This window comes from Rosa rugosa, chromosome 6, assembly GCF_958449725.1.
Source record: "Rosa rugosa chromosome 6, drRosRugo1.1, whole genome shotgun sequence".
Lineage (NCBI taxonomy): Eukaryota > Viridiplantae > Streptophyta > Magnoliopsida > Rosales > Rosaceae > Rosa > Rosa rugosa.
In genome coordinates, this window is record NC_084825.1 from 24,539,988 (window position 1) to 24,558,316 (window position 18,329).

Consider the following 18,329-nt stretch of genomic DNA (forward strand, 5'->3'; position numbering starts at 1 on the left):
TTGTACAAATTTGTCAGTGTAGGGTCCATGCCATTTTGTTTATTATTGATGTCAGTTCACATGATCATAGTCAGCAATTTTATCACATTGATTGAGGAACCTCTATTACACGTGTCAACTAGCAATGAGACAATTTGTTCAGTCAGAACAACTATATAGAATTTGAACATGCTGCTAGTGTTTTCTCACAAAAGGTTCCCCTTGTTGAAGCTAAAGATAGTTTGGCTCCTGCTGAACCCATTCTTGATCTTTCCAGTTACAGGCAATAATGTTTTAGATCTCCTAATAGTCTTGTTTTACTCTAACTCAGGTTCATCATGTATTAGCTAGCCTATATGTTCAAACCAGTCAAACTTGACCCAGTATTACGTTCCAGTTTGATCCCTACGATTCTCACCTTCCAGGGCAAGAGCTAGGAGATGATGTATAATGGAAGTACGCAAACACTAGAGGTATAGAAGTTTGATCTTTCCTTGAAAACAATTGTTGATTGACAACCGTTTTAAGGTTCAAATTGCATCTTTGTTAGAAGTTATGGAGTCTGAAGCACGCAGCTAATATTAAGAGTCCAAGTTCTCAAAGATGACATCCAATCTGAACTTCTAAACAAGGTCAATGGTGGAGACACCCGTTGTAGTTGATGGCAATATTAATGATGAATAGTTATATACCTTATATGTTCTGAGTTTCCAAAACAACATTTCTGGTCTGGAGATAACATAATTTTGATTATAGGATCTCTTTCAAATGTAGAATATGTTTAGTTTCAGATGTTCCAGTCTAGTTGTTCTGTTCTAATTTGACATGATTCTTTTGTTACATGAGCATCTATTGTTTGCGTACTGGGTACCCTTTAGCAAAACATTATTCCAATTAGTCTGTGCATGCAACAGCAGGATAAACAAAGGATGTTAAAGAAAAAACAATAGCATGAGTAAAATTTTCTAAAACTCTTCTACAGAACTGTGTCCTTTTCTCTTTGTTATCTTAACATGTACAATGTTACATGAATCACTTCATCTTTTCTGTCAAAAACAGGAAACACTTGTATCGATTTCTATGTTGTGATATTGTTAAATGTCTTTGAGATGCACACACATCTATAAGCATTTAGCAAACTTCTACCACCAAAATTTGAATCTAAAACTAAGAGGAGGACTCTGTTCGACATCTGTTCCTCTCAAAACGATTGTAAGCAGCTCTGGTCCGTAGGAATAACAGGACGCTTGATGCTAACCCTACAACTGAAATACAGCCCCACCATATGAATGTCTGCCTGTAGCATGACCTACCCATGCACAATGTTGCTTCTTTTAAAAAGTTCTCCCGGATTAGTGAGCTTCCTTCGTTGGAATCATACACCAAAGCTGCAAGAAGGCCATAGAGGAGTGAGCCAATAGGGATGTTGGTGATGAGGATGTTGTGGTTTACACCCGCGCTGTTTGGCCCAAAAAGCTCTGATGTTACTGACACCGCTGCAGAAAACACAAACCCAGAGCTTATCCCGATCAAGCCTGTTCCGGCACGCAACATTGCTTCACTGCCTGATAGAGTAAGCAGGAGGAAGGCGATTGGTGTTGGTACCAGCGCAACTGCAAGCCACCCAGTCCTTGCAAAGTATAACTTACTGCATTACCAGGACTCAAGGTTAGCTTTTATGGCATATTGTGTTTCTGATTCCATAATTATAAAAGCATTTAGATTTATTAACTTTCTTAATGGTAGAAGATACGTACTCGCGCAGGAAATCCGGGGAAGCTGCTAGTAAACGACCAAAGAAGGAGCATGAAGAGTATAGTGTGACAAGAGAACTGGTCTTGGTACCGTATCCAAGTGATTCACAAATCTGCCCAAGATTGTTGCTATAGACCAATCCAATAGTTCCGCCACAAAAATATGCAGCATAGTATAGCCAAAAATCCCACCGGCGTATGAGCAACCGAGCAGAGTGTTCCTCCCCTAGCACTGTCAACCTGTCTTTCTCCATCACCTTCCCAAAACACCATGAACAACCTTGCTTGTCTACCATCCCATAAGAAGTGGCATTCACCACATTTCCACTTTCATTTTCAGCAATGAGTTCCTTATGGAGCTCAAGATCATCAGGGTTGGCCAGATTGAAGTTTGACGAGTCATCATTCTGGAAGCTCCAGGGCATGTTTCGACGAGCCCACTCCCTAGCATATGCAATGCCAGGCAGACACAAAGGTAAGATCAGGAGAAAAATAGCACCAACCAAGAGAATTCGAGCATTTGATATCTTAGAGGACAGTGAGTTGAGGAGGAGGAGATATAGGCCTGTTACCACTGCTAGGATGTTCAGGCAAAGAAAAATCCTGGAGTCTCGATAAGTAGCCTCACGAGACAGTGGCTGAATCGGAGGTGGTCGACGAAGCAGAGGGATTAGCGCAACACCAGATGTGAAGAGTGGAACTACTGCATTCAATAAGAGGTAGAGGTTGTCATCGGCCGGGTTTATCGCATTGGCAATGAGGCTGTATAGGGCTGCGCTTACGCCATTGAAACTAATTGTTAGGGACAATGCAAGTGCCCGGTTGGTTTGGAAGTGCCGAATACATAATACATAGCAGACTGTATTGAACCAGCAGATGCTACATCCTGCCAACAAACACAAAAGGAATACCTGCAAAACCAAAGATTAACACATCAACTCGGCTACTTCTGTGATTTTGTTTTGTTTTAAATTTATGTTGACCATTATAGATGATAAAAAAAAAAACTTACAGCTCAATTTGTTGAAGGGCTTTACCTATTCTACAGTATGGTTTTAGTTCATAGATCATGAAGGGGTAGTTGGGTAATTACAGAATAATTTTTTTTTTTTGGAATAAATCTAAGGATACTTTTTAATATATGAAATATCCATGTTCTCTTTAATTGTGGGATCTTTGAAGCCACCAACCCCATACCTTGACTTACAGTTAAGATCCCAGTGAAAATCTAGTATCATTTTTTCAGTTCTGTCTTCACAATAAACCAATAAACTTAGAGAAATTCTTGCATAGGGGCTGCCCCACCACTTGATGGTGCGGCCCTCATAAACTTATCCTAGTGTTCGCAGATGCAAATCTGGAGAAAGCATTAGGACAAATAAATAATGTTTTCTTTACAGAGAATTAAAAGAAAAAAATAATATATGAATAAATAATTTTACTGACTGTGATCATTTTTGGATCAAGGAAATAATAATATGTTTGTCTATATTATGTTTAACATATGATATGCTTATGCAAAAACATATGACTGAACTGCAGAAGCAATCAGTGGGTCCCACATCGTTGAAGGGTTTTCCTTTAAGAGCTGGTAGTGACTGATGGATAACGATGTGTTTTAAAACCAAAGAAAAAGAAAAAAAGGGGATGATGTGTTTGCTTCACTCACCATTTGTGCTAAATTGTCTCTTTCTTGCTTCTAGTTTCTAATTCTAGCTAACCTTCACAGGAAGGTAAATTAAGCAGGAAGGAAAAATCAATCTTGAACATTGCTTGTGGTTTTGGTTGGTTCTATGGTGGCTGTTGGAGGTTCACCAATTTTGGGTCAAAATTGGTTTTAGATAATAATAAAAAATAAAAATAAAAAACAAACCAAATCCATTCCCACCAATCACATAATGGAAAGTGATATATCAAGAAAAAGGCATTAATCATGTATGCAAAAACCCAGAAAATGTAGGAGAAGAAATAAGAGAAGGAATGATGGAACTAACCAGAACATAGGGCAGGGTGATCGTTCTTTGAATGACAAACCATTGGAGACCATAACCAAACAAACCCATGAAGGCAGCCATGAACATGACAGCCCACAAAGGAAAATACATGAGGGAAACACCTGAACACCACCCCAATGCCTTGCCCATGTCTGAGGCCACAGAAAGGTAGTTGAGTTGCACCTGAGATATCCCAAGAACCGTTTTCAATTGGGAGGAGTAGGACGAGAAGTCGAAGTTCGTGCCCGTAAATGCCTGAATCCATGTTGTTGCCACGAGTATCATCCATTTCCTTGATTGTCCAACCATTGTTGCTGAATCTTGTTAGACGTACGTATAGAGTAGTAATCGATCAATCAATCTGATTAATCATGTTCTGGGGAGGGTTTGATAAAAAGAGAAAAGGGTTGTGGGAATGGAGGGTTTAGAGGGTTTTGGGGTGGGATTTTCCTGATGTTATATGCCAATCTTGGAACGTGCCAGCTTGTATTTGCTGGTGTTCTTGTTGATCACTCCATATCATTTATACATATATGAATTTCTCTGCTGCGTGCAGACTTTGCCTATATTTGTGGGGGTGGAGAAATTAGAAATGGGAAGAGAGAGGGAGAGGGAGGGGATTTGGGAATGGGGATAGTGATGGGGCTATCATGGCTTCTGTATTAAGCTTATGATCTGGAACTCTATGTAAAGGTTGTTGGGACAAAGTAGATAAACCTTGAAAGACAGTTACAAGCAAAATTTGTAGCAGACGGATCATCATAACGACTTTTTACGCTTCATTGGAAGTCTCAATAGGACAAAAAAAGAAAATGAAAGTTTCATAACTATTATAAGAAGAAAATTACTTTCTTATAAATTACAATAAATAAATAGGTTTATGTATGTCTAATTGTCTATATACTTGTAGGTCTCTCCTCAGAACACGTACTATAATTAGGTACCGCTCATCCGACCCAGTTAGTACACAAGCTGGTGCCCACTAAGCCTTTTTTTTTTTTTTTTGGTCATTTTAAGGATATTTTGTAAGACTCATTTTTCAATCACATATCAGCATCTCAACATTTCACTTCTTAATTAGGACTCCATGATTAGATCACTTTTGCAAATTTTCAGTCAAATTGGTGACTGTTAAGGTATCGAATAAGATTAAATCAATGGACAAACCAAATCTGTCAAACCTGAACCATTCATTTTTATAATTGTAAATCACAGCTTTGAATGCCTTAACGATTATCAAATAATCTACACATTGGGACCTAAAATTGAACCGTCGAGATACTGAAATATGATCGAAAAGTGAGTTTCACAAAAAATCCCTTAAATTGACCAAAAAATGGACCTAATCATGAAATCCTAAGAAGTGAAAGATCGAGATACCGATATGTGATCGAAAAATAGCTTCACAAGGAATTCCTTAAAGGTTGCGGCTATTGTCACCCTACCATTTTCTTAGTTCACTCTACTTAGAGTATCTTTAGCAGACTCTCTATTGTGGCTCCTTAGCTATTTTGGAGAGCATGTTTAGTTTTTTATCTATTTTAGCAGCTGCACCAGACTCCTAAGTGGCTCTCTATTATAACTTTTAACTATCTCGCTCCTAAATATAAAGAGCGGGATGAGGCTCTCTATAATTTAAAACATTCATTTTAAGTTATTTTATGTAATTTATAAATACATTTAAACTATTTAATATTCATTAAAAAAATAATATAAATTCAAAACTAGCTAAAATAGAGGGCATTGATGCAGACGTAATTCTAAAGTAGCTAGCTAAAATGACTTTTTAGCTACTTTAGCTAAAATTTGACTAAAAAATGGCTAGCATTGCTAAAAATGCTCTTACTCATTCACCCTACATTTTAATTTCAATTATTAAATTTACTTATCTAAACCATTTCTCTTTCCAAGAATATCCTTATATGACATATCCAATTAAAAAATAAATATTTTTAATGAAAATATCTCATTAAATTTACTTCCATTTTTAAAAAATTTTTCTTTCAATTTCAATGTTCTCTATTTCAGTCCATGTAAAAATACGAGTAAATATACAACTATGAGCAATGAAGAAGAGATTTGATTTTTTTTTTTTTTGGTGTTTTAAATTTTTTATTTGCGTGTTCATAAAGGGTATTGCAAAGATTTTAATGAAGTTAATACTAATGGTTTTGTGAATTGAATAATGAATTAACGATGAAGAGACAACAAAAAGACAAAAAAAATAGTAATAAAATTCAAATTTGGGTGGAGAAGATAAAACTTAATGTTATCCAATGAGAAATTAGTGTACTTATATTAAGTTTTATCTTCTTTATATTTAATTAATTAGTGTCACCGGCCTACCAAACTTTCTCACTGTCGCTGTTGGGACTTGGGAGCAACATTTCAATCAATTTTGGTTATGAGTTAAAGAAACTTAGGTCCTCACTGCAGGGTACTTGGCATTACTATTCGATCGGGTCGGTACTTTCTTGGCCCCACAATTTTGGTAGGCTATTCTAACCTTCTTGATGAGGTAAAAGCTTTATTTGGAAAGGTCGGTCCGTTGTTCCTCGTTTGTGTTAGGAGGAAGGATTAAAATATCAATTTTCACATATTTATTGAATTTTTTAAAAAAAATATATCGAAAATGTTGAGAATATTCTGAAAAATATATCTTTTTGAAATAGTTAATTTATTAGATTTACATATAAATGGATATGAATATTAACTTCAACTATATTAAAAAATAGACTCCAAGTGGTTCAACCAAGTTTTTGAACTACAATGAGTTATTTTTTGAAACATGACTCCATCAGGTTTGTTTTTTTTTTTTTTTTTGAGAGAAACTGTCAACTCAAATAAATCAGGAGGTAAAGTCCTTAGAAAGTACATCAACAATACAAGTTGGAGGCTCTAGGCCCCAGAATAAAGAACTAGAAGAAGAACAAGCAAAATGAGGTAAAGTATGAGCCACAACATTGGCTTGACGATAAGCAAGAGTAAAGTAAGAACCCAGCATCTGTTGAAGATGAAAGATAATGTCATCATACACACGACCAATGAAGAAAGTATGGGGAATGACTCTCTGCTTTGTTGCATGAAAAAGAGTAAGAGAATCAGTCTCAAAAGTAACCGTAGAGAGACCTCGCTGAATAGCAAGTGAGACAGCCTCCCTCCCAGCTAATGCCTCAACCTGTTCTGGATAAGAGACATGAGATACTGGAGCATAATAACCTCCCAAACATTTCCCCATATCATCACGGATAATGACTCCAATCCCCCCCAGTACCAGTATCTTTATGAAATGCACCATCAACATTAATCTTCACCCACCCTGTACTCGGAGGTTTCCAAGGGACTACACGCCGACTCCCTCCACCCTGGCTCTTGCCCTTATACCTCTGGTATTCCTGGAAACGAGTCGACAATAGCAGCACAACCTGGTTCACCTCCATACTCTTGTTATCCCACACTCTATTATTTCTCTCCCTCCAAACACCCCACAAAATATAAACGAAAGTTGCCCATAACTTGGAAGGCAATTGAGAAGCACAACCCCGAATCCACTCCAAAAACTGCACCATCCTAGCAGCAGGAGAGTAAGCCGACCGTACCACCCCAGGCACGGCATCCAACACTCCCCTGACATACGGACAAAGCCTACATATATGTTCAATTGTCTCTTCCCCCACTCCACATAGAACACAAGGTCTTACCTCCAGAGGAACCTGTTTCTCAATCAATCTATCCATAGTAGGTAAACAATTGTTCAACACCTTCCATAGAAATTTTTTTGCCGTACCTGGTACATTGGTAGACCATAGCTTTTTCCATAAATCTTGCGTCTGCAAAGGCACCTCTTGTACTATTTCCTCCTCCATTAAGAGCCTGTACGCACTCTTAACTGAAAACAACCCTTTGGAATCAAAGTGCCACACCCAACGATCATGAACCCTTCTATTACTCAAAGGAATAGACAAAACAAAAGGGATATCATCAACATGACAAACCTGTTGTATCAATGCTTCATTCCAACAACCCTCATCATTCAAAAGGTGATTGACCTTCCAAAGAGGATCTCTACCTCTGTGAACTAGTAATAAGCGAAAAGGTGCCGCTCTAGGTAGCCATGGGTCAGAAAGCAAGATATCATTCCCATCTCCTACTTGCCAATGTGCCCCTTTGACAAGAACACTTCTAGCCTCATAAATACTCCGCCAAGAAAATGAAGGTGAATGATGAGGTGCAGCCTCCCAAAAAGAAGAATTTGGAAAGTATATGGCCTTATACATTTTGGCAATTAATGAATTCGGATGTTGAACAATTCTCCAGCCCTGTTTTGCTAACATAGCCCTATTAAAAGCACATAAATCCCGGAAACCCAATCCTCCTTCTTTCCTTGGCCGGCAAAGAAATTGCCAAGACTTCCAATGAATTTTCCTTTGTTCATTAGAGCCTCCCCACCAAAATCTAGCACATCTCTGTTGAAGATCATCACAAAATTTTTTTGTTAATTGAAAGCAGCTCATAGCATATGTAGGTAAAGATTGAGCTACCACCCTGATCAGAATATCTTTGCCAGCACCACTAAGAAGCCGACCCTGCCAAGTTTGAAGTTTCTGATCCAATCTCTCCTGAATATATTGAAAAGTACTAGTTTTATTCCTTCCAACATATGTAGGCAAACCAAGATACTTCTCATGGGATTCCACTACATTAACTCCCAAAAATGTAGCAAGCAAATTCTGAGTAGCACGATCCACATTTTTACTAAACATAACAGAACTCTTATGGAAGTTAACTTGCTGCCCAGATGCTTTTCCATACACCTTCAATACATTACTAATTTCATGACAAGCCTGTAAATTAGCAGTAGCATACAATATACTATCATCTGCAAAAAGAAGATGATTAACCATGGGAGCGCCTTCACAAATAGAAATACCTGGCAACACACCTAGATCAGCCTTTGTCTTTAATAAAGTAGAGAGACCTTCTGCTCCGAGAAGAAACAAATATGGTGATAAAGGATCTCCTTGTCGCAACCCTCTAGAAGGTACCACATAGCCCCTGGGCTTTCCCGGTACCAAAAAAGAATATCTGACAGAAGAAACACACTGCATAATCATCTGTACCCAACTATGAGCAAACCCCATACGGTCCATGACTTTCTGTAAAAAAAACCCACTTCAATCTGTCATAGGCTTTACTCAAGTCCAATTTCAATGCCATAAATTCCTCCCCTGCTCTTTTATTATGAATAAAATGAGCTAGCTCATTGGCTGCCAACGTATTGTCAGTTATCAACCTGCCTGGAATGAAAGCACTCTGAAAAGATGATATAATCTGAGGCAAAATCAACTTTAACCTATTGGCAATAACTTTCGAACACAACTTGTAAATGACATTACACAATGCAATTGGTCTTAAATCTGCCATAGTCTCAGGATTAGCAGTTTTAGGAATCAAACAAATGTGCGTGAAATTGATCTGTTTTAGCAACTGACCAGTCTGTAGAAAATTGTGTACTGCAGCAGTGATGTCATCACCTATACTCTCCCAATAATGTTGGAAAAATAGCGACGGCATTCCATCCGGTCCAGGCGACTTCGTAGGGTACATTTGGAACAAAGCCTCATTCACTTCCTTACAGCTATATTGGGAACATACCGTAATATTCATCTCTTCTGTAACTGAAGGAGAAATAGCCTGAAGAGTTTCCTCCAAAGCCTCACCATCAATAGTTCCTGCCTTATACATTTTCTCAAAATAGTTCACAACAACAGTTTCCAGACCATCATCATCTTCTTTCCAGTTCTCTGCCTCATCATAAAGGCCTCTAATGAAATTTTTGCTTTTTCTATTAGAAGCCTTACGATGAAAGAAACCAGTATTACGATTTCCCTCCTTGAGCCATGAAACCTTAGCTCGCTGACTCCAATATAATTCCTCTTCTGACAGCAGCCTTTCCAAGCGTTCCATCAAATGACCCCTCTCAGCCAATACCTCCGGAGTCACTGACATACACAACAGCTCCTCCAACCGTGAACGAGTCTCCGACATTGCTTTCTGTCGGTCACCAAACACACTGCGTTGCCAATCATCTAACGCAATACTGGTCCATGCAATCTTCTTCGAAACCTGAAACATTGGTTGTCCCAGAGCTAGACGTTGCCACTGTTGCTGAACGATCTCATGACAACCATCATGCTTCAACCACAATGATTCAAACTTAAACCTGTGATATCGCTTCCTCTGAACAATCGGAACTGCACTGATACAAAGCAAAATAGGGATATGATCCGACTTGCTAGGCGGCAAATGGATCACCCGAGAATGGCCGAAACTATTTGACCACGCCGCCGTAGCAACCACCCTATCCAACCTAACCTTCGTCTCCGAATCACTCCAAGTAAATTGATCTGTAATACCATAGGTCCACCAATTCCGCATACCCCAGCGCCTCCCGGAAACCTCGCATTTGACTCTCCGGTCGTGGCCTACCATCCAGCTTCTCTGAGGCCAACAAGATCTCGTTAAAGTCTCCAAACACAACCCACGGTAAACTGTCATCATCACTCAAAGCCCTGAGAAGATCCAAGGATTCATGATGATCTGCTGCACCTGGGTTGCCGTAAAACCCCGTGAACCGCCACCGCAAGAAGCCATCTCCTTCATCTACCACTGCATCAATAAAACGGGCAGTAGAAAGCTGCCGTATTTTGACCTTTACTTCGTCATTCCAGAATAAACCCAGTCCACCAGCCTGCCCAACGCTCATCACGCCCTCTGCATGATCAAACCCTAGGTTACACTGTAGTCTGTCGAACTCCTCTTTATCTCTGATTTTCGTTTCAATCAGAAACACCAATTTCGGATTATGCTGTGAGATTAAAATCTTCAAAGCACGCCTAGTGGAAGGATTACAAATCCCTCGACAATTCCAGAACAGAACGTTCATGGCCATTAGAATCTTTTAGATCAAAGAAACCCTAGGTTTCCGATTGCAACCCTAGCTCCGAGAAACTAGGTAAAAAAAAAACAGGTATTGGTCATTTTCTTTTGTTGAAATTGCTCCATTATGAATTCTCCTCATTCAGATTTGTCTTGAGGAAATTTCTCCTCACCTGGATTCCACTCCTCACTCAAATTTCCTTTGAAGGGAATACTAACCCAGACTGGCTTTCAGGAGATTTCTCCTTACCTATATTCGCCTTGAGGAGATCTCTCCTCACATATATTTACATTTAGGGAATTACTTCTCACCTGGATTCGCTTTGAGAGGATTTCTCCTCACCCAGATTCACTTTAAGGGGATTTCTCTTCACCCAAATCTCCCTTCAGAAGTTTCACTTCTTGATGTTTTTCCCAAATAGTTTAATTTGCCTCTTTAAAATGTCATACCATGACTAGAAACCTTTGTTAAAATTTTACACCCTCACATAATCTCCATATTCCATAATATATGTTTATCTGTAACTATTTGGGAATACTAACCCAGACTGGCTTTCAGGAGATTTCTCCTTACCTATATTCGCCTTGAGGAGATCTCTCCTCACATATATTTACATTTAGGGAATTACTTCTCACCTGGATTCGCTTTGAGAGGATTTCTCCTCACCCAGATTCACTTTAAGGGGATTTCTCTTCACCCAAATCTCCCTTCAGAAGTTTCACTTCTTGATGTTTTTCCCAAATAGTTTAATTTGCCTCTTTAAAATGTCATACCATGACTAGAAACCTTTGTTAAAATTTTACACCCTCACATAATCTCCATATTCCATAATATATGTTTATCTGTAACTAACTAAGTTTTCCTTTTTCTATTTTTTGTTTTTTAATCAGATTTTATAAATATTTCTTCATTTTATCAAGATATATCCTAAATACCTTACATATCGAGGATATTTAACGATATCTGGGAAATTTCGCAGAAACAGTGAACGATAAGATATTTTTCCTTATGATATATCGGTCCCTCCAAAAAGGGAGATATCGGAGGATATATCATAAATATCACAGATATTTGCAAGGTTTTAAATATCTGCGATATATCCGATATCTCCCCCGATGTCTCCTTTTTTCGACGGACCGATATATTTAGAGGGGTAAATATCTTATCTTTCACCGTTTCTGCGAAATTTCTCCGACATCGTCAAATATCCCCGATATATTAGATATTTACGATATATCCCCGATAAAGTGAAGAAATATCTGTAAAATTTGAGGTAAAAATATGGCTGCTTTTTTTTTTTCCCTTTGGGGCTTATAGTCTTTGATTGCTGACTAGTGACTATTGTTTATTTACACTCATTCGGACAAGAGGGGCAGATAGGTGCTTATGTTTGTCTCTTTTTATTGATTTTAAATTATGGTGAAGCCTTAGAAAGCTGGTTCATGCCTAATTGCCTAGACAATCTCTATTGGTGATAATACTGATGATAAAAAAGCTCCAATTATTTAAAAGTAGTAATGGATGGTTCATACCAAGCAAATGAACCGTTTGGCATATCAGAAGTTGGAAAAGCTTGTATACTGCTACTACAACATGAAGCTGCGGCTGCGAGATAAACAGGCAAAGAATAATGTGGTCAATGAAAACAACTATATAGATCTACTTCATGTTGCAAGCGAGCCGCTTGATAATGGCATTGATCCACTTCATGATTGGATTATGCCTGCACACCTTGATGATGAAGCTGGAAGACCTCTTCCACAAGTTGTAGAAACTGCAACTAATGCTGGAATCAACGTAGAGAGAGTCTTATCTGAAGAAGTTGTTAAAAACCCAGAAGATAATTCAGATAGTGATGATGCGTGGGTTGGTACAGCAACTCCAGATAGTTCTGATGATGGTGGAGAGGGTGGAAGCGGAATAGGTGGTGGAGGTGAAAGATATGACTATGGAGAATCTTCTGTGGATGGAGGATTCCAATTTACATGTGAAGGTAATTTTGATCATACCACCCAAGATGAAGACCACGGAGTGAGAACAGCTGGCCATGGTGCTCAAGAGAAGACCCGATATGGGAGGAGGACAAGAGGTGCAACTGATGATCAAAGTACCCCATCTGATGTTTCTTCAATTGCCTTAAGTTTTGATTCTATCAGTTTAAGCACAGAGCGCAGTGGGATCTCAAATGAATCTCATGAAGGCAACAATCAATTTGGTTATGATGCTTATGGATATAATCAATATGTAAAAGTATATGATCAGTCATCTAGTTGGGTTCATCCTTATTATCCCCTTATAGGAGAAACAGTCGGCAGCTCTAAAGAGATCTATAACTATCATGTTCATCACTACAATTCGCACTATATGGGTCATATGTCTTGGTCTGATTATTGCATTTTCGTAGACCAGCGAGCGGCTTTTCAACCGCCTAGAGTCTCTTTTTGGATGTAGATGAAGTTAACATTCATATGTATTTATATGTAGTTCTAAATTTCTAATAAATTTACTTTTTTCAAAAACGACATTTTTCTTACCCTGTATCCCCGATATATCCCCGATATTTCCGACATCTCCCTTTTTCAAAGTACCGATATATACAACGATACCGATATTTAAAACCTTGGATATTTGAATCCTTTGTTGGAAACAAGGATTGAAATATCTGCGATATTTCCGATACATCCCTCGATATCTCATTTTTTGGAGGGACCGATATATGTTAGGGGGAAATATCTTATCTTCTACCGTTTCTGCGAAATTTCTCAGATATGATCAAATATCCCCGATATATTAGATATTTGGGGTATATACTCGATAAAATGAAGAAATGTCTATAAAATTTTATATAAAAAATAAAAAAAACTCAATATTTCTTTAATGCAAATCTCTGTGAGAAAAGATCTCTTCAAGGGGAATTTGGGTGAGGAGAAATCCCCTTAAGGCGAATCTGGTGAGGAGAAATCCCCTCAAGGTGAATCTGGGTGAGGAAAAATAAACTCAAGGCGATTCTAGATGAGAACTAATTCTCTAAATCCAAATCTATGTGAGGAGAGATCTCCTCAAGGCGAATATGGTGAGGAGAAATCTTTTGAAAGCAAATTTAGGTGAGGAATATTCCCTTTGAGGGAAATTCGAGTGAGAAGTGGAATCCATGTGAGGAAAAATTCCCTGAACATGAATCTGAACAAGGAGAATTCATGAATCATGATGATGAGTGGGGCGATATAGCAACTCCGAATAGTTCTGATGATGATAAAGATGGTGGAAGCGGAACAGGTGGTGGACGTAAAGGATATGAATATGGACAATCTTCTATGGATAGAGGATTGAATTTACCTGTTGAAGGTAATTTGGATCATGTCACCGAAGATGAAGACCACGAAGCTAGAACAGCTGGTCATGGTGCTCAAGAGAAGACCTTATATGGGAGGAGGACTAGAGGTGCAACTAATGATCAAAGTACCTCATTTGATGTTTCTTCGTTTACTTTAAGTTTTGACTCTATCAGTTTAGGCACATAGCCCAGTGGGACCTCAAATGAATCTCATGAAGGTAATAATCAATTTGGCTATCCCTTATGGCTATAATCATTATGGAGAAGTACATAATCCGTCATTCAGTTGGATTCATCCTTATTATATATCTCCTTATAGGGAAAATAGTCGGCAACTCTAAAGAGATCTATAACTATCATATTCATCACTACAATTCTTATTATATGGGTTATATGTCTTGATTTGATTATTGCACTTTCGTAGACCAGCAAATAGCTTTTCAACCACCTAGAGTCTTTTTTTTTTATGTAGATAAAGTTGACATTCATATGTATTTATATATAATTCCAATCAATTGACTCTTTCAAAAATAATATAATTTTTTAAAATCTCCCAATATCTCCCCCTTTTAAGAAGTTTCGATAGATATGTAGAGTTCTATCCCATCCTTATCTGTATAGCATCCAGTGGCGGATGCAGGATTTAATTTATATGGGGGCGTAATGAAAAATATATTAAAAAATTTAAACAAGAAAATTAGAGACAATTCGTTGTTTAATTAGCACAACTTGTAAACAACTAAACATTGAAATTCATAACAATTTGAGTAAGTATTTAGTAAAAAAAAAAATATACAATCACTTTACGATCTTAGCAAAAAAAAAAAAACAAAGCTCAAACATTTTTTTTTTTTTTGAATAAAGGGCTGGTGCGGCTGCCCTCAAGCTTTGATTAATGAAACTGTCGAATACAAGGGGGGACATTGAGCCTAAACCCCTGATTACAATAGGCACCTAGAGAACATCCTGAAATAATATCATGACTCTCTACTAAACAATTGTATTCAATTACGCACCAACTAGCAAAGAGCGCTCTACAGGCGACTCTATTTGCTTTACAGCAGTGACACAACGGAAAGATAACTCGATCTGCAACTCGATTACAGCATAGCATAATTTCCATACAAACAGCTTTCCCATCATGTTGCCACTGGAAAATAAATCCAGTGACACTGAGTTTCACCCAGCCACTAGGAGGCAGCGACCATTTGACCAAGCAAGGAACTCGCCACCTACCTAGAACAGACACGTTACTGCCACTAGGAGGTTGCGACCATTTACTAATGCAAGGAACTCGCCGCCTACCTAGAGCAGACAAGGCACACCAAGTGCATAAACCGGCACGAAGCCCATCTCGTCCTACCAACCTCTGGCAGTGACTTATTATAAGCAGTAAACAAGCAAAAATAAAATGACAAACATAAATAGCATAGCTAGCCGAAGCCGGGCCCACGAAGGGAGCCCAAGCCCAAACAACAATCCAAGGTAGAGGAAGCCCACCAACCACCACTCGGGCCTGGCCCAACTCCACCGCAGCCACCCCTGCAGGGACCTGCACAGCGCTGCCCTGCCGCTTTCTCTAGAACGCTGTTAACGCTCTGGCCTCTCCGTTAACGATCTGGCCTCTCCGTTAACGATCTGGCCTCTGTCCTTCCAGATCGGAGCCAAGCTATGCAGAAAACCCCTCGGATCGGGATCTGACGATCCAACCCAGATCAGGTCGTACCGATGACCCCCCGGCCACGCCGCGCCGGAAGCCTCACCGCCTGGGTGCCTCCAAGATGCAGATCTCGTCTGTCGAAGAAGCCATCGCAGAGCGAGCCCGTGCCAGCCAACAGATGCGGTCTTCCTCACCCTCTCCTCACTGAAATCCACCGGGATCCGGCCTCTCTCCCAACTCACGCAGAGTAGACAATAGCCCGTCCGACGACGGCGTAGGGGCACGCCGCCGGACAGGAGGGGGTCGCCCACTTTTTCTCTTAGACGCGGTTCACAACCCTATCTGTGGGTTTTTCGTTTTGATATTCTGATAATTAAGCTCAAACATTTAAAGATAAAGGGAGTTTCTATTCATACCTCCAAAATTGGTATTTATACCTCTCTTTTTTTCAAGTAATAGTTGACTTTGTCAACCCATGTCAAATTACCAACAAAGACACAAAAGGGGGGGGGGGGAGAAAATGTCTCTTCTTACGTTGTAGACACCAAAAATTTAATGAAAATAAAATTCATTAAATAATTCGGTCACCACTTGAAATTATGACCGAACAAATTTAGTCAGCATGTGGGTCCCGCAAATTGTCCACGTGGCTTGTGAGTCAGCAAAATCACGCAGACTCAGAGAATGACACTTGGCGATACATGAAAGGCTCGACGGCAATAAATGAATTTGCTCCGGCTAAATCAATTGATATTAAAGCGGATTAATCAAATTAATTGATTCCGAATAAAATCAAGCATTAAATCTCGTCCGCTGATTAAATATCAATTTATTTAAATTGATAATCAAGACAAAAATCAGCCATCAAATTAATTGGCTAATTCCTTAATAGTCGTAATTAAATCAGTTAATTAAAGCTGATTGATTTGATTATGCTATTAATAAAATACAATTAAAATCAGCCATCAAATTAATTGGCTAATTCCTTAATAGTCATGATTAAATCAGTTAATTAAAGCGGATTGATTTGATTATGCTATTAATGAAATACAATTAAAATCAGCCATCAAATTGATTGGATAATTCCTTAATAATCGTGATTAAATCAGTTAATTAGGGCTGATTGATTTGATTACGTAATTAAGGAAAATACAATTAATTACGTGTCATCAAGGCATTCCAAATTGAGAGAGGCACTGACACTATAAATAGCCCATCTCAAATCAAGAGAAGGACTTCAGCGGAAGGAGAGAAAAATCACTCCCAAAGTTCATAAGTCCTCAAGCGCGTGAAGAGCCTTCAAGCTGCCAAATAGCCGGTTCGTCACCAACCTCAAGCCAAAGCACTCGTCACGTGTCAACCCTCGTGGCCATCATATGACTCAAGATCAAGTGTCAATCGCCCTTGAGTCAAGTACACCATCGAGGACGACGACAGACAGAGGGACGCAAGCAGACGGAAGAAACCTCTCCAAAGCTCAGAAGTCTCCCAAGCTCGTGAAGAACCATCAAGCTGCCAAATAGCCGGTCTCTTCACCTCGCCGACTTCAGAAAAGCAGGGGAAATCACCTACAAGCTCGGAAGTCGTCAAACACGCGAAGGATCAATAAGCACCAAACACATGTGCTGATTCATCCACCATCAAAAGCCATACTCGCCACGTGACACCGCTCGTGATCTGATCAAGTTCAAGCCTCTACAGCCCTTGATCATCCGTCGTCTTCAAGTCGTCAACAAAGTAAATCCTCTACAAGTTCTTCATCAAGCTCGTGGAGAATCAACAAGCACCAAACACACGTGCTGGTTCATCCCCTACCAAAGCCGAAGAACACTCATCACGTGACACCACTCGTGGCCTAAATCCGATCAAGATCAAGCTTCTACAGCCCTTGGTCAATCATCTTCCTCAAATCGTCAACATAGCAGGAAGTCCACATTGCAACCGTTTGATTCAAGATCAAGTGCTCGCCACCCTTGGATTAAATCAACGTCAGAGATCGAATCAGAGGAGAATCTTGTGAAAGAGCATCTACAGAGATTGTAACCCGCAAATTCATTAATATATATTATTTTGTACACGTGTCCTTCTTTCATTCATTGCAGGATTTTTCGTGTTTACATACGTCTAGTAGTCTTCAACTTGGAGAAAACCTTCTCCTCCAACACAAACCCTAACATCACTGACCATTGTATCGTACCAATGTCTAACTCTGGTTTCTTGATTAGTGCTACTAAAAACTAGAAGCATCCATTTGAGAAAATTGAAATTTTTGTTCTGCAACTTGATTACATGGTATGATGTTCTCGATTAGTACTACTGTACTCAAAACTAGAAGCATCCACTTCATAAACTTGAAATTTCTTGAAATTTGGTTCTTGGTTTGATTAAATGGTTCGATTTGGCACCATATTTTTTTGTGCAGGCCATTGGGAAAAAGGATTCGTATTTGTCCTTAGGGAGTCCAGGATCTAGTTGTGTTTGATCTTACTTTTAATGGTCTTTTATTTAATTACTCTTCTATAATTGTAAGCTTTTCAGTGCTATCTTTGAATGGCCTGAAAGGTTGGTGCTATTGTGCTATCTAGCTATCTCATTGTTGGATTTCTTTATTTCCTGTTTCCACTTCAATTCTCTTATACTATACTTTCATAGACTGAAGAGCATGGTA

At 38.9% G+C, this 18,329-nt stretch overlaps 2 protein-coding genes across 2 annotated transcripts; both read right to left on the reverse strand.

Annotated features, from left to right (window-relative positions):
* Window positions 1–471: 471 nt before the first annotated feature.
* On the reverse strand, window positions 472–4,521 carry LOC133717837 (protein NUCLEAR FUSION DEFECTIVE 4-like). The gene is made up of 3 exons (XM_062144579.1): window positions 3,728–4,521; window positions 1,737–2,644; window positions 472–1,627 (listed from the first exon to the last, which is right to left on the reverse strand). Exons 1-3 carry the CDS (start codon window positions 4,034–4,036, stop codon window positions 1,147–1,149), a joined length of 1,698 nt encoding a protein of 565 aa, XP_062000563.1. The 5' UTR covers window positions 4,037–4,521; the 3' UTR covers window positions 472–1,146.
* Window positions 4,522–6,575: 2,054 nt separating this feature from the next.
* On the reverse strand, window positions 6,576–10,679 carry LOC133716455 (uncharacterized). The gene is made up of 4 exons (XM_062143166.1): window positions 10,144–10,679; window positions 8,901–9,986; window positions 7,002–8,812; window positions 6,576–6,910 (listed from the first exon to the last, which is right to left on the reverse strand). The coding sequence occupies exons 1-4, from the start codon at window positions 10,677–10,679 to the stop codon at window positions 6,576–6,578; spliced, it is 3,768 nt and encodes a 1,255-aa protein (XP_061999150.1).
* Between the last annotated feature and the right edge of the window lie 7,650 nt (window positions 10,680–18,329).